Consider the following 13,376-nt stretch of genomic DNA (forward strand, 5'->3'; position numbering starts at 1 on the left):
CGTGAAAAAAAGACTGCTTGCAGAAAAACGACTGTATCTAGAAACTGGGGTTCTCATGCAAACCCCCAAGGGACTGTCACATTCCCTACCTCCAGCTGTTTCTAAACTATACTCTGACTCAGGGTATTGGAAGTAGACGTTAAATTCCAGCTGGAGAAATGTAGGCATGTAACCCACGTTGAACTATAGTTGAACTATACTTGAACCACTCAATTCCAAACTCTGTGGTCCAATGGTATTTGTATCAATATATTTCGTAATATTTTCCGGAATGTAGACACCTTAAAGTTATTGCAGCAAATGAGTAATTAAAGAAAACAGATCAAAATAAAAATGTGGTTTTCCCTTTAGAGAAATGACTTGGTCTCTTATCTAGACGTGGCCTACATTTTGACTCAGGTCAGCAGAGGTTGTTCAGAGACTGGAACACCATTTAAACAGGATTCGGGAAACAAGCTTATGTTTGTTCTCAGAGCAACAACATGCTAATCATTGATGTATTTAATCAATAAATGGCAAAGAAGTGTGTTTGGATCCTAAAACGAGAACTCATATTGGAACTCTCCTATGATGTAACTCTTGTTTAATCTGTCTTTTTCCAGTTTTTGTTTGTAGAGGGTGTGGAAAAGCTCACTTTTAAATGCTATATAAAGAAGAACCCCTGAGATTTCTCTTTATTTAGCTCAAAATCTCAGTATTTCTGACTACTGAGTCACTTATCCATAATGGAGATGGGGATGGATAATCTTCATAGCACTGGGGTTTATGTTGTAAAGTATCTCCAGGAAAACTTCATAAAGTCCCAAGACTGGTTTGTTTTTGTCTCCTTTGCTGCTGATCTCAAAAACACCTTCTTAATATTATTCCCAATCTGGTTCCACATAAGTGAGTCGGTGGGAGTCAAGCTCGTCTGGGTGGCTGTTATAGGGGATTGGCTCAACCTTGTCTTCAAGTGGTGAGTAATGAAAAAAATTGTAGGTTAGACAGAATACTTCCTTAAATACAATGACCTGCTTTAATTTATTTACTGAAGTAACTATGTTTATATATGATTGCATACAATAGGGAAAAAAGAGAAGAGTATCTCAACCTCAAACTCCTAAAGAGCACAAAAGTCTACTCTACAGTGCACCGTAGATCACAGGGCTAAATTTCAGCAACTTCTCTCCATTGTTTTTATTTCTTAACGCCCATGGTGCCCCATAAAGTCCCAGGGCCTGAGTGTAGTTGAAACCCCTCAACCTCTTGTAAAAACTCTACTCCCTTTCAAAAGCAACATTAAATATCTAATAGCTTTGGGTTTACATATAATAGACTGGGAAGGAGATTGCAAAGTAATTCAGAGTTAATAGATAAAAGTAAATTTTTTATTTTTATCTGTCAGGAAGTAGAGGAGATGCCACTTTAACTGGGGACTGGGGTTATAATTGGCATTTTCCCTTATGAATATACATTATAATATTCTATTATATATTTCATTATAGATGAATAACTTTTTATGATTTTTGAATTGTTTTTGAATGACTAAAATATTTAAATTAGCAGAAATGGCAGCAGAATGTTATAGGACCCCTGCTGTTTCATTTTTGAAATAGTTGTTTTTTTAGAATAGCAGTTCTTCTGAACCACAATTTCCATAGCAAAGAAGACAAAGTTGGGAACTGTCGACATATACAAACAATTTCCAACTTCTGTGCTTCTTCATTTGTGTGTCCACTATATAAAACAAGAAGTCATTTAGGTATAGAAGAGAAGAACACAAGTCTTGACTCTTCACCAAAGATTGTTTTATGTTATTTACTCAAGTTACAATGTTTATATAGGAATGCATAAAATAGTAGAAATATCAAAACCTCAAACTCCTAAAAGGCACAAAAATCTACTGTATGGTGCACCATAAATCTTAACTTCATCAACTTCTCTTCACTGTTTTGATTTCATAATGTGCCATGGGGACTCGCAGTGGGGTTATATTTAGGGATGTCGCGGACTGTTCGCCGGCGAACTTGTTTGCGCGAACATCGACTGTTCGCGCTCGCCGAATGTTCGCGAACGTCGCGCGACGTTCGCCATTTTGGGTTCGCCTTAGCTGGCGCTTTTTTTTGACCTCTCACCCCAGACCAGCAGATACATGGCAGCCAATCAGGAAGCTCTCCCTCCTGGACCACCCCCACACCCCCTGGACCACTCCCCTTCCATATATAAACTGAAGCCCTGCAGCGTTTTTTCATTCTGCCTGTGTGTGCTTGGAAGAGCTAGTGTAGGGAGAGAGCTGTTAGTGATTTGAGGGACAGTTGATAGTAAGTTTGCTGGCTAGTAATCTACTTGATACTGCTCTGTATTGGAGGGACAGAACTCTGCAGGGATTTGAGGGACATTTTAGGTTAGGTAGCTTTGCTGGCTAGTAATCTACCTTCTACTGCAGTGCTCTGTATGTAGCTGCCTGCTGTGGGCACTGATCTCTTCTGATCTCATCTGCTGACTGCTGTAATAACCCAATAGTCCTTGTAAGGACTGCTTTTATTTTCTTTTTTGTTTTTTTACTTTGCTACTATAAGAGCCCAGTGCTATTAGTCTAGCTGTGTTGGGGAGTGGGACTGGTGTGCTGCTCCTCCTAGTAGTTCACCACTACCAGCACCAACCAGAGTCAAAATTGTTAAAAAAAGTATCTTATTTGCACCTGTTAGCTGTTCTGAGCTCTCTGCCAAAAGCTAATTAAGTTAGAAACTGTTTTTTTTCTGGCTGTTCAGTGCAGAGAAAAGAGGGACTTTCCAGTACAAAAGAGGGACAGGGGGTTGAGTGGTCAAAAGAGGGACAGTTGGGAGGTATGCAAGTGCCACCTAGCTGTGTGAGCTTTTTCACATTCTGTCTAAATAACAATAATAATTCCGTGTCCGTAAACATCACCTGAGTGATGTTTTTACAGCAGCAATAATATATTCCGTACCCACTACTGTATACGTTGCCCTTGCAGGCATTGTTTGCCCAGTCTTTAACCAAGTGCCACCTAGCTGTGTGAGCTTTTTCACATTCCGTGTCCAGAAACATCACCTGAGTGAGGTAGTGTGATTTCTGCCCTTTACAGCACAAAACGCAGCGCTGTGTCAACAATGTATTTTTCAGAAACATTTTTGCCCTTGATCCCCCTCTGGCATGCCACTGTCCAGGTCGTTGCACCCTTTAAACAACTTTAAAATCATTTTTCTGGCCAGAAATGTCTTTTTTAGCTTTTAAAATTCGCCTTCCCATTGAAGTCTATGGGGTTCGCGACGTTCGCGAACCGTTCGCATTTTTGACGCAAGTTCGCGAATATGTTCGCGAACTTTTTTTCCGACGTTCGCTACATCCCTAGTTATATTTGGCATATTTCATTATTGATATGCATTCTAATATTCTATTTTAGTATTCTATATATTTCATTATAAACAACTTTGTTTTTGAATGAATAAAATATTTAAGTTGGCAGAAATACCAGCAGAATGTTGTTGGTCCCCTGTTGTTTAATTTTTTAATTAAATCGCTTTGTGGGGAGGTTCATGTTGGAAAATATGACTATTAGAGAAGAAATAAAGGATGAGTTGGGTGTGATGTGAGAGAGCCGATGGTTGTTCTGGAAACTGATGACTTGTGTAATGGAGATGTACAAGAAGTTAATGGGTTTGTGTATCGGCTTCACAGAAGGGGTGAGTTGAAGGCTAAGAGGAAGTCTAATGTAAGGGGGTAGTGAATTCCATAGGAGTGGGCAGCTCTGGTGAAGTCCTGTAAGCTTGCATGTGAGGAGCTTACTAGGGTTGAAGGAAGTCTAAGGTCACTGGAGGAATGAAGAGGGCAGTTTGGAGTGTATCTGGAGATAAGGATTGAACAGTATGGTGGGACATAGTCATGCAAGACATACAAACAGCATTGTATTCACACATTGACATTCTGGGAAAAAGTACTTGTGAAGCTGTGAATGATGTCTATTAGGCTTCCACCCAAATTAATTTTCTTACTTAGCAGCAGATGTTTCCCCATCAACTGTTAAAGCAATCCCTATTATAAAGAGGCCACAGTTTTAATGGGCCAATGACAAACATGGAAGTTAACTTGCACTTTCCTTGAGAAGCACTAATATAGTTTGTATACATAAGATTATATTGAGCCATAGGGCAGCTTCGATTGGGCTGTAGGGCCACTTTTCACAGCAGATGACAGATTAAATTTCAGACACAATAGTCATGTTTTTACCCACAATGCACTTTTATGCTATCATTTCAGTGTCATTGTGGTCACCAAGGGAGTTGCGTCTGACCAGTTTCAGAGGTGGTGATAGCTCCATGGTTCCCCTGCTTCGCACTTTTGCTTAATTCGGAAGTGGAGGCAGAAGGAATGCAGTGGCACCGAGAGCAACTATACAGAAGTGCAACAAATGTGTGTTGTGATGCAAGCTTGAATGGGATTCTTTGCACAATTTAGTGCCCCTGCTACTGCACTTGTGGTGGTAAATGAACCCTAAAATGTTTAAAATACTATGGGACTCATTTACACCAACTTAGTGTAGTTGCTATTGCACAAGTTTGCCGCAGTCATGTGAAAAACTCACATACATTAAAGAAACTTGCATCAAAAGGAACTTCTTGCACTCCTACATTATTGCACTTGGTGCTGCTCAGTTGATCTTGCCCCTTGTGCAATTTCCCTCATTTTCTGATGTAAGCGAGCCCTTGTGTTTTTAGCAGGTAAGTGGGAAAAAGTAGGCATCAAATGTCGTTCATGAACCTCTACATACCTATAGGATGGAAATATTGCTCATATAAAATAAATATTTTGCTGGTACTGGATAAACAAGTATAACCATTATCTACAGTATAAAACACATATTTTTACACTCTTCGACTGTAAGCCAGGGATCCCCCACCTTTTGAAACCGTGAGCAACATTTAGAAGAAAAAGGAGTTGGGGAGCAACACATGAAAAATTGTTCTTGGGGTGCCAAATAAGTGCTGTGATTGGCCATTTGGTTGCCCCTATGTGGAAGGTGCATTGAGGCTCTGTTTGGCAGTGCACTTGTTTTTTATACAACCAAAACTTGCCTCCAAGCCTGGAATTCAAAAATAATCACCTGCTTTGAGGCCACTGGGAGCAACATCCAAGGAGTTGGAGAGCAACATGTTGCTCATGAGCTACTGGTTGGGGATCACTGCTGTAAGCCCTATGGGCCAGGGACCTCCATCCTTTTGTCTCCTTGACAATAAGCCCTTTATATGTATTGTAACTATACTTTATATTTATGTGTATTGTATTTTTATACTTATTTGTACTGTTTCTTCTACTAATTTATTGTTCTGTTGTACAGTGCTTTGCCCTCAAGGAGCACTACACAAATAAAAATATACATAATGTACATCTTGGAGGTGACATACAATGCCACTCCAATGAAGCTAATATTGCATGACCCAAGGCGGGCAAAGCTGACATCCAGATTTTAACAGGTACTCATAGGCACAATCCCACCACCACCAGAGCCCAGAGACGCTGGCAACAGGCAATCACAGCCCTCAGTGTGGAGCAGTGGGAGGCAGCCACTGACTAGCTCTATAGAGATCTGATTTCTCTGTGGGATAGGTTAATACAGTACAAATCTGTCCACCAGTTGTATATCACCCCAATAAAGCTTCAAAAAATGGGACAGTACCCAGGTGCCCGAGATGCCAAGAGCCAGAGGCATCCTTCCTTCACCTGGCGTGGCACTGCCCCCCAAAATATAGGTTCTGGAGGAAAGTGTGGCACTTACTAACTTGCAATCCACAGAGACCTGCCTGCTGGGCCTGGTGGAGGAGCTAGTGCCCCTTAACAAAACCAGAACACTCATGTGTGTCACTATGTACTACGCAAAAAAAAACTGGTGATAATGAACTTGATGAGTACCACCACTCCCACTATTACCCAATGGATGAACCTAATCAACAAAATCCTTCCTTTCATAAAACTTACATGGCTAGCGGATGCTCGGACAAATTTGATAAAATATGGAGCCCATGGCTAGATGTTAATCCGATAGAGCCCCCTGATGCATAATATATATGCTAACTAGGTAACTTGGCAAGGTGACTAGACAGTTCAGTCCCATAACATGACATGCATGTATGTATGTATGTATGACTAATTACTCTAATCTGTATCAAACAGGATCCTTTTTGGACAGAGGCCATACTGGTGGGTACATGAAACGACTTTCTTCGTTAATAACTCAGCTCCTACCATCCTCCAGTTCCCTGTGACATGTGAGACTGGACCAGGTGAGATTTGTCTCCATTTGGTAAGAGTATTTTCATTTACAAAAGTGTCGTAAAGGTAAATACCGTCAAAATGTTGGATAATGAAGTCATCATTGCACCAACAAATTTACAGATCAATTTTCCATATAGTTTTCCAAAAAAATGTTTGTGTGGTTTCCTTTGTATTGCTGCTAAATTACCTTTGGGATATAAGCCTTTGGACTATGGGGTGTAGACCCTACCAGAAACAACTTAAGTGGGAAAGCAGGAAGTTCTAAAACGTATCAGTTTCTTGGGATAAGGCAGTGACCAATTTTCCCTTGTGCTTTAGATGCAAACTTAGCAATGTGCTAGTCTCACTTAAACTATCCTTTGTTTTACAAAGGAAGTCCCTCTGGACATGCCATGGGTTCTTCTGCTGTATACTACGTGATGGCTCATGCTGTGCTTTCAGTTCTTCTTGAAAACAAGACTACCCTCAGGAGCCAGTAAGTGACATGATTTTCTGAAACTTGTATCAGCACCCATTGCAGGTCAATGATTGTAACATAATAGTGGTCCTTGCACAATAGTATATTATATGTTTGGCTAAACCCCTTGCAGATAATGGTAGGGCAGGTGGTTTGTCTCATACATGGGCCAATAATATACCCATTAAATGGACACCTTTATAGCTTAATTGAATTCTTGTCAGTACTTTAATAGTAGGAAGCTTATACTATGACTTTTCCTTATATAACACTGTTCCTTTTCCTTACAAAATGATAACAGAGATAATCTAGCATCAATCCTATCATACAACAAGAAACCAAAAATAACTAAAGCGATATTAACCGAGAGCTATTTATTTTCCTTCCAACTGACCCTTGCAGTACTTTATAGTTTTGTTGATATGGAGAATATACAATGTGACTTCTTTCTCAAACTTTCTACTGGTTTGCATATAGTAGATCTAGATGCCGGGCAGGTTCCAGCTATAGACTGGATTAACCACTTGTCACTTCCGTGGCTTCAAATGCACAAGTGGAGCTTAGGGCAACCACCAACTACGGTTCCTAACCATCTACAGTTATTATTAAAAACTAACATGTCAAATCCCTAATAAAAACAATTTCCGAATCAATCAAGTTGCAATCTACATGATGATTTACATAGAGGCTGAAATGTGCTTAGATGGTGTCAGGAATTATTGGGTTAAATCACCACAGGGTCAGGAAGTCTATGCTACTATTACCTATGCTTTTTGAAAGGGAAGGTCTTTCTATTGGTCCATGAGTGTTATGACACGTTCCTGTCCATAGTTAATATGACAGGAGGAAGCACATGGCCTATCTCTTTGGACTCCACCTCTTCTCAGGGGTGGTGCTGCTGGACAACCGGGAACAGAAGGCCCCAGTAAAGAAACTGTGCCCCACAGGGACCAACTCCTTAGTGAAGCTGGTGAGTGGGAGGCCTGTGAACAAGGTATTAGAGTAAAACTCCAGTTATAGTGTAAGATAATCAGAGCATCTGAAGCACTCAGCTGCAACAAGGATTGATAGGCTGGAGGTATCTCTCCCATACTGTATCATTTAACAGATTTATAGTCAAATAATTAAGCAATCCTTAGTCTATTTGCTGGAATATGGGTTTGAGTATACTTCAGGATCATTATTTCCCCTGATAACACGAGACATCTTTGTTCTCCGTCAGTGGGAAACTGTGGCCACCCAATGAAACCAGTCCTAACAACATCCACCTAGGTCTAAATAACTTACATAATGAAATACTTACAAATACTTAGAATACAATTTTATATTTTCTGTTGACTTTTTCCAGGTTTCAGCGCTGGGCCTTGTGGCTGTTTTTTTGGAGCGTGCAGGTTAACGTCTGTCTGTCTCGCGTATTTGTGGCAGCACATTTCCCACATCAAGTTATTGCTGGTGTATGTTCAGGTGAGAAAACAAATAAAATGAATCAATGAGTTGTATGAAAGGACTGCATGCATATTAAATTGGCACATTGGCATGGGATGCCACTCAGGGCCATTTAGAAGATGAGATTAAAATTCACTGATTAATGAAGAGTACAACAACTTTAAAGCCCCTCAGAGCTTCTCCCACTATGAAGCATGGTTCTTGCTGTCCTAGAAAATTTTCCTTTTCCACCTTCTGCCTACAATGTTAATGTTCATTTTAATTGATATCTTTTCATTTTTTTTCCAGGCATGCTGGTTGCTAAAATATTCAACCATGTCCATTGTATCTACAATGTCAGTTTCAAAAGATATATATATGCTACACTTTTTCTTTTTTTCTTTGCCCTGGGATTCTACCTGATCCTAAAGGTTTTTGGAATAGACCTTCTGTGGGCACTGGAGAAGGCCAAGAGATGGTGTGCCAGGCCAGAGTGGATCCACATTGATACTACTCCATTTGCTGGTCTCCTTAGAAACCTGGGTGTCTTCTTTGGCCTTGGGCTGGCGCTTGACACTCAAATGTACAGGGACAGCTGTAGAGAGAAGAAGGGTGGACAGTTCACCTTCCGCCTTTGCTGCATTATGATTTCTCTGCTGGTTCTCCATCTCTTTGACTCACTGGAACTTCCCGCTGACAAAGAGATTCTCTTCTACTTTTTGTCCTTCTGCCGGAGTGTTGCTGTTTCCCTCACTGTTGTGGCAGTTATCCCTTTCTGCATATCTCATGCTCTCCAGTGGCAAAAAAAGAAAGTCACATGATATGCATTTGTATGGATGCCTGATCAACATAGGACATTAGCAAATATCATAGGTAGTTATTCTTTTTTGTTATTATTACATATTCATAAATTACTGATACCGAACATTTGATCAGAATATTCAAAGGGTTCAGGAAATCAGGACTATGTTTGTAATTTGTATCTCTGCTGAAGAAAGTGGAATGGAAATTTTGACAACAAAAACTTTAATAAAAAAAAAATGGAAATATAAATATACATATGCTTTACAATAATTTGTTTGTGAGCATGGTAGGTTTAAAACATCCCAGGGTAATCAGGTCCATGTTTAAGGTATATGCTCAGGACTTTTTGGTAGGACAACCTAACCTCGCCAGCAACCCAATGATGCCACATGCTGCTGAATGGATGCTGGGGGTTATAGTAACACAGCGGGGGTTTCTGTAGGTTAGACATCCCTGATTTGTGAAGCTCATCCACAAAGGCCCACTTTTCCTGCATCGCCAGCACCACTTCTGCTGTAATTAGGGCCCTGCTAGTAATAGAACTTAAAACCACGGTTAATCTGCTATGGCTTCATTCTGTCCTTTCCTGTGTAGTCAAATCCAAAGAAATAAAATCTGGTAACTTCCACTTTGTTTTTTTCTAGGAGACCCAAACTAAAGGGCCACTGTAGCTTTGATTTGCCTAATGGAGATATTAACAGCAAAAATTGATTTTTTTTTGCTTTATTTCTTTAAGCTTCTGTGAAGGTATTACTCATTTACAGTAGTCTTCAATTTTAATCTTGTCTAAGTAGCCACTGTTTCACTGATAGGCTGGCCAGCATTTTTTTGTCAGCTCCCACAAAACCCCTGTTGTGTTTATGATCCCATTATGAGAAGCCAGAAGGAAATAAAGCCTAGTAGAGTCATGACATGCCATTACTTGTGCATGGCCAGCTGAACAGGGATGTGCATGGCATTTTCTATAGCTGGGACAATATCCTAAGGTTTCTCCTAGACAGGTATTTGGCCGCATGGGTATTCCCCTGTAGTTATCTCAATTATGTTGAAAAAAAATCTGTGAATATATAGGGGTATTTGTGCCAAAGCATGGGAAGATGCATGGGTAAATGTAGAGATCTGCCCCATGTCAGAGGTAGGGAAACTGCTAGATACAGTCACACCAGTAAACTTTACCTATATTTGTCTTTGAATGGAGCACACTCATTTGTAAATTGGTGTTGCATAGGTCTAAAAAGATTTTTCCAACTTTCTAGACCCAATTCTTGTATTAGCCCCTGCCCATGTGGTGTCCTCACCCTATCTTGATGTCACTGATCAGTTGAGAGTTTTGTTTAGACAACGAATAAGTATAAAACCAATTGTGCATTTCTGATATGGTTTTATATTTTAAATATATGTGTGTTGTTTTTTGTGTAATAAAAGTTTTATTGCCACAAATGTATTGCACTAATGAATTTCTTATCATTTTCAATATTACCTTAATAAACCCTGCATTATCAACAGACCGGTGAATAAAGGACTATATATGCTTCTATTAAATGCTGCTGCATCATTCCCCCACCCTTAGTCAATGAACAGCGAGGGGGCACAATGAACCCAGTACAACAACAAACATTTTTCATTTCTTACTAACTCTTAACTTACTCTTTTACTTTTCAGAGTCCCTACATACATTAATAATTATGGTGTTTTATCATTGTAATTATGGAAGATTATCTTAAATTTACAGTTCTGTTCACTGAGGACAAATTACTGTTAGGGGCATGGGTGAATTTTAATACAGACTTTACAAGACTAAGCCTGTCTAAGTCTATCATGGGTTTGCAAGGTATTATTCATTGAAGGGGACCTATCACCTTAAGAAATAATTCAAAATCCTCTTCTATCAGGTTAGTTGAGCAAAGCTCAATACTGTATATACATTATTTCAATTTTCCTTCAGTTTTGGAATTCACAATCACAGCAAGTAGACAGGTGCCATTGAGTGGCGTATTGTTATAAGGAAAGTTTTGCGTCATCCCAAAATCTGGTGTATGGACTAGAATGGGGAATCTTATGCCCGTGCCGATGAAGCACAATTATAAACTGTCATGATCGGCACCCAGAATCCAGAACCAATGCTTAGTGATGCGCCTTTTCGCCGAAAAATTAGCGAAATTCACGAAACTGCGAAAAATTCACCAACGGCGGCGCCCGTTTTTGACGCCGGCGCCCGTTTTTTTTCAAAGCCGGCGAAAAATTTTTTTGACGCCGGTGAATTTTTTTGGCCGACTTTTCGCAGGCATTTCGCGAATTTATTCACTGGCGGCGAATCGCGAAAATTTGCCGCAAATTTGCGCCTGGCGAATAAATTCGCCCATCACTACCAATGCTAGGCTCCCTGGTCTCGGCTCTTGCTTCCGCCTTTAACAGCCGCCTTTCACCTCGGGAGGAGGCTTCAGCTAATTGGATGCCATCAGGTCTTATTAAGAGAGAAGCCAAGCTAAGGGTTCTGGAGAGAAGAGGGGCACGATTGTTAGCAAAGTCTTTTTGGGCAGAAGGTCACAGACAGAAAGCATAGTCAAAAACCAGGCCAGGTCGGTGCAGGCAGAAAACAAGCGGAGTCAAACAGGCAGGGGTCAATCAAGAATGGGAGATCAATCAAGAATGGTCGAGACAGGAACGGGTCGGAATACGGATATCAGAATAGTCTAGTTTACCAGGCAGAGGTCGGGATCACGGAAGTCAGGAAAAGTCAGGCAGGCAGGGGTCAAAACAGGAATCAGATATCAGAATTAGCACCCAGGAACTCTCAGAGATGAACCACACAACGGGCAATAAAAATTACACAAAGTCCCTTTGAATAGGTTTGAATTTGGCTCCATTGCGCGCTGACGTCATCACCTAAGGAACCGGCGCTTAAGACGAAGAGGAGCAGCGTGGTGGGTGAGTTGTTACATATAGAGTGAGGAGGTAGGAGAAATGTACGTGATAGCTAGGAAGTACAGAATGGAAAGTAAAATAATTGACTACCCTGCCTCTATGCCAGCGGCAATTTATTATTGACAGCTCAGAATTTTAAATACATTTATAACAGATATGGATGTATTAAAGGACAAGGAAAGTATTAAAGATATTAGCTCATTGGACCGACATATCTTTACTGTGCTCTGCATAATCCCTTCTCAGTATTAGCATTTATCTGATTAAACTGCTAAGTTTAGAAAAAATGCAGAGTAAGTCTAAAAAAATACCCATAGGTCACCTCTCCCTCATCTAGACCAGGTGCTTGCGCGATAGCGCCTATAAGAAAGCTGCCCATGTGCAATGGCTGGGTTCACCAGTAAGCATTTAATTAGACAAACAGCAGAGCGAGCACAGCTTGACTCTCAGCAGTTGGAGGAAATTTCAAGCATGTGCTATTGGTTGATGGTGGCCATCTAAGAAACTTCAGGACAGAAAAGATGGGGACTGGGTTGAGTGCTATATTATCAAGTCAGGAGATGTGAACACTGACTAAATATAAATTTTTTCCCTCAAATACACACAGCGAGTCGGTACAGCAGGGGGTATTTTATCCTATAATTAAAACTCGCGTTGATGGGTTTCCTTGTCGTTTAATAAAAAATTAATATGGGTGTCAAATTTAGTTTGAAAGGGACTTATATTATACAGCTTTTAATGTCTGGGTGACAGGTCTACCCAAATCTCCTCGTTTGGACTAGCCCTTAAATTGGTATGGCAAATTCCAGTGTAATAATTATCAAGTGCAAAACAGTGCACCAAAAATTGTATGTGTTCAGTAAATAGTGGACAATTTGTGACAGGACAGAGCTGGGTAAAGAAGCATTATGTTCTAGCAGGCAAATTCCTTTTTGTTTTGATTTCTTTCTGAAGCTGGCCATCATCACTACATGTGGGGACCTTCTGGGTGGCAGTTTCGACAGACCATTATGCAATAGTGTTTCATCACAGTCAGCTAAAAAAATCTATTCTGTGGTGCATCCCAGCTGGATTGAGCCCTCTTGTTAATCCCACTGTAAGCACAATAAGCAGGTCAGAGAACATGTAAATATGTTTAGAACATCACAAAATTGATTGCACATTGCCATTTTTGAGAAAAATACATGCAGGCCAACCACTGGATCATAATAGAGGTCTATGGAGGTCTCAGACCAAGAAAGAACAGCAGGCACTCACAGACAGGCAAAGTAAAAGGACTGCAGACTTTATTTAGTCAAATAGTAGATGTACAGAAAGTCTTCCGTGTTTTGTGCACTCAGGCACTGAATCATAGGCTAAACAGGCATGGTTTGATATATCTCATACAAGAACAGTTAAGCACAAAACATAGGCAGTTGTTAGAATAACTCACCAAAGTAGATCAGTGGCCCAGGTGCTCCTGCCCCAGGCCCTCAGCACGAAGGGTAAACCACGA

General features: G+C 40.4%; 1 protein-coding gene across 1 annotated transcript; it reads left to right on the forward strand.

The window, feature by feature from the left end:
• Positions 1-687: 687 nt before the first annotated feature.
• On the forward strand, positions 688-9,193 carry g6pc1.2.L (glucose-6-phosphatase, catalytic subunit 1, gene 2 L homeolog). The gene is made up of 5 exons (NM_001089835.1): positions 688-955; positions 6,169-6,278; positions 6,643-6,745; positions 8,076-8,191; positions 8,462-9,193. The coding sequence occupies exons 1-5, from the start codon at positions 726-728 to the stop codon at positions 8,971-8,973; spliced, it is 1,071 nt and encodes a 356-aa protein (NP_001083304.1). The 5' UTR covers positions 688-725; the 3' UTR covers positions 8,974-9,193.
• Positions 9,194-13,376: the final 4,183 nt, after the last annotated feature.

The sequence above is a fragment of the Xenopus laevis genome, chromosome 9_10L (genome assembly GCF_017654675.1).
Source record: "Xenopus laevis strain J_2021 chromosome 9_10L, Xenopus_laevis_v10.1, whole genome shotgun sequence".
Lineage (NCBI taxonomy): Eukaryota > Metazoa > Chordata > Amphibia > Anura > Pipidae > Xenopus > Xenopus laevis.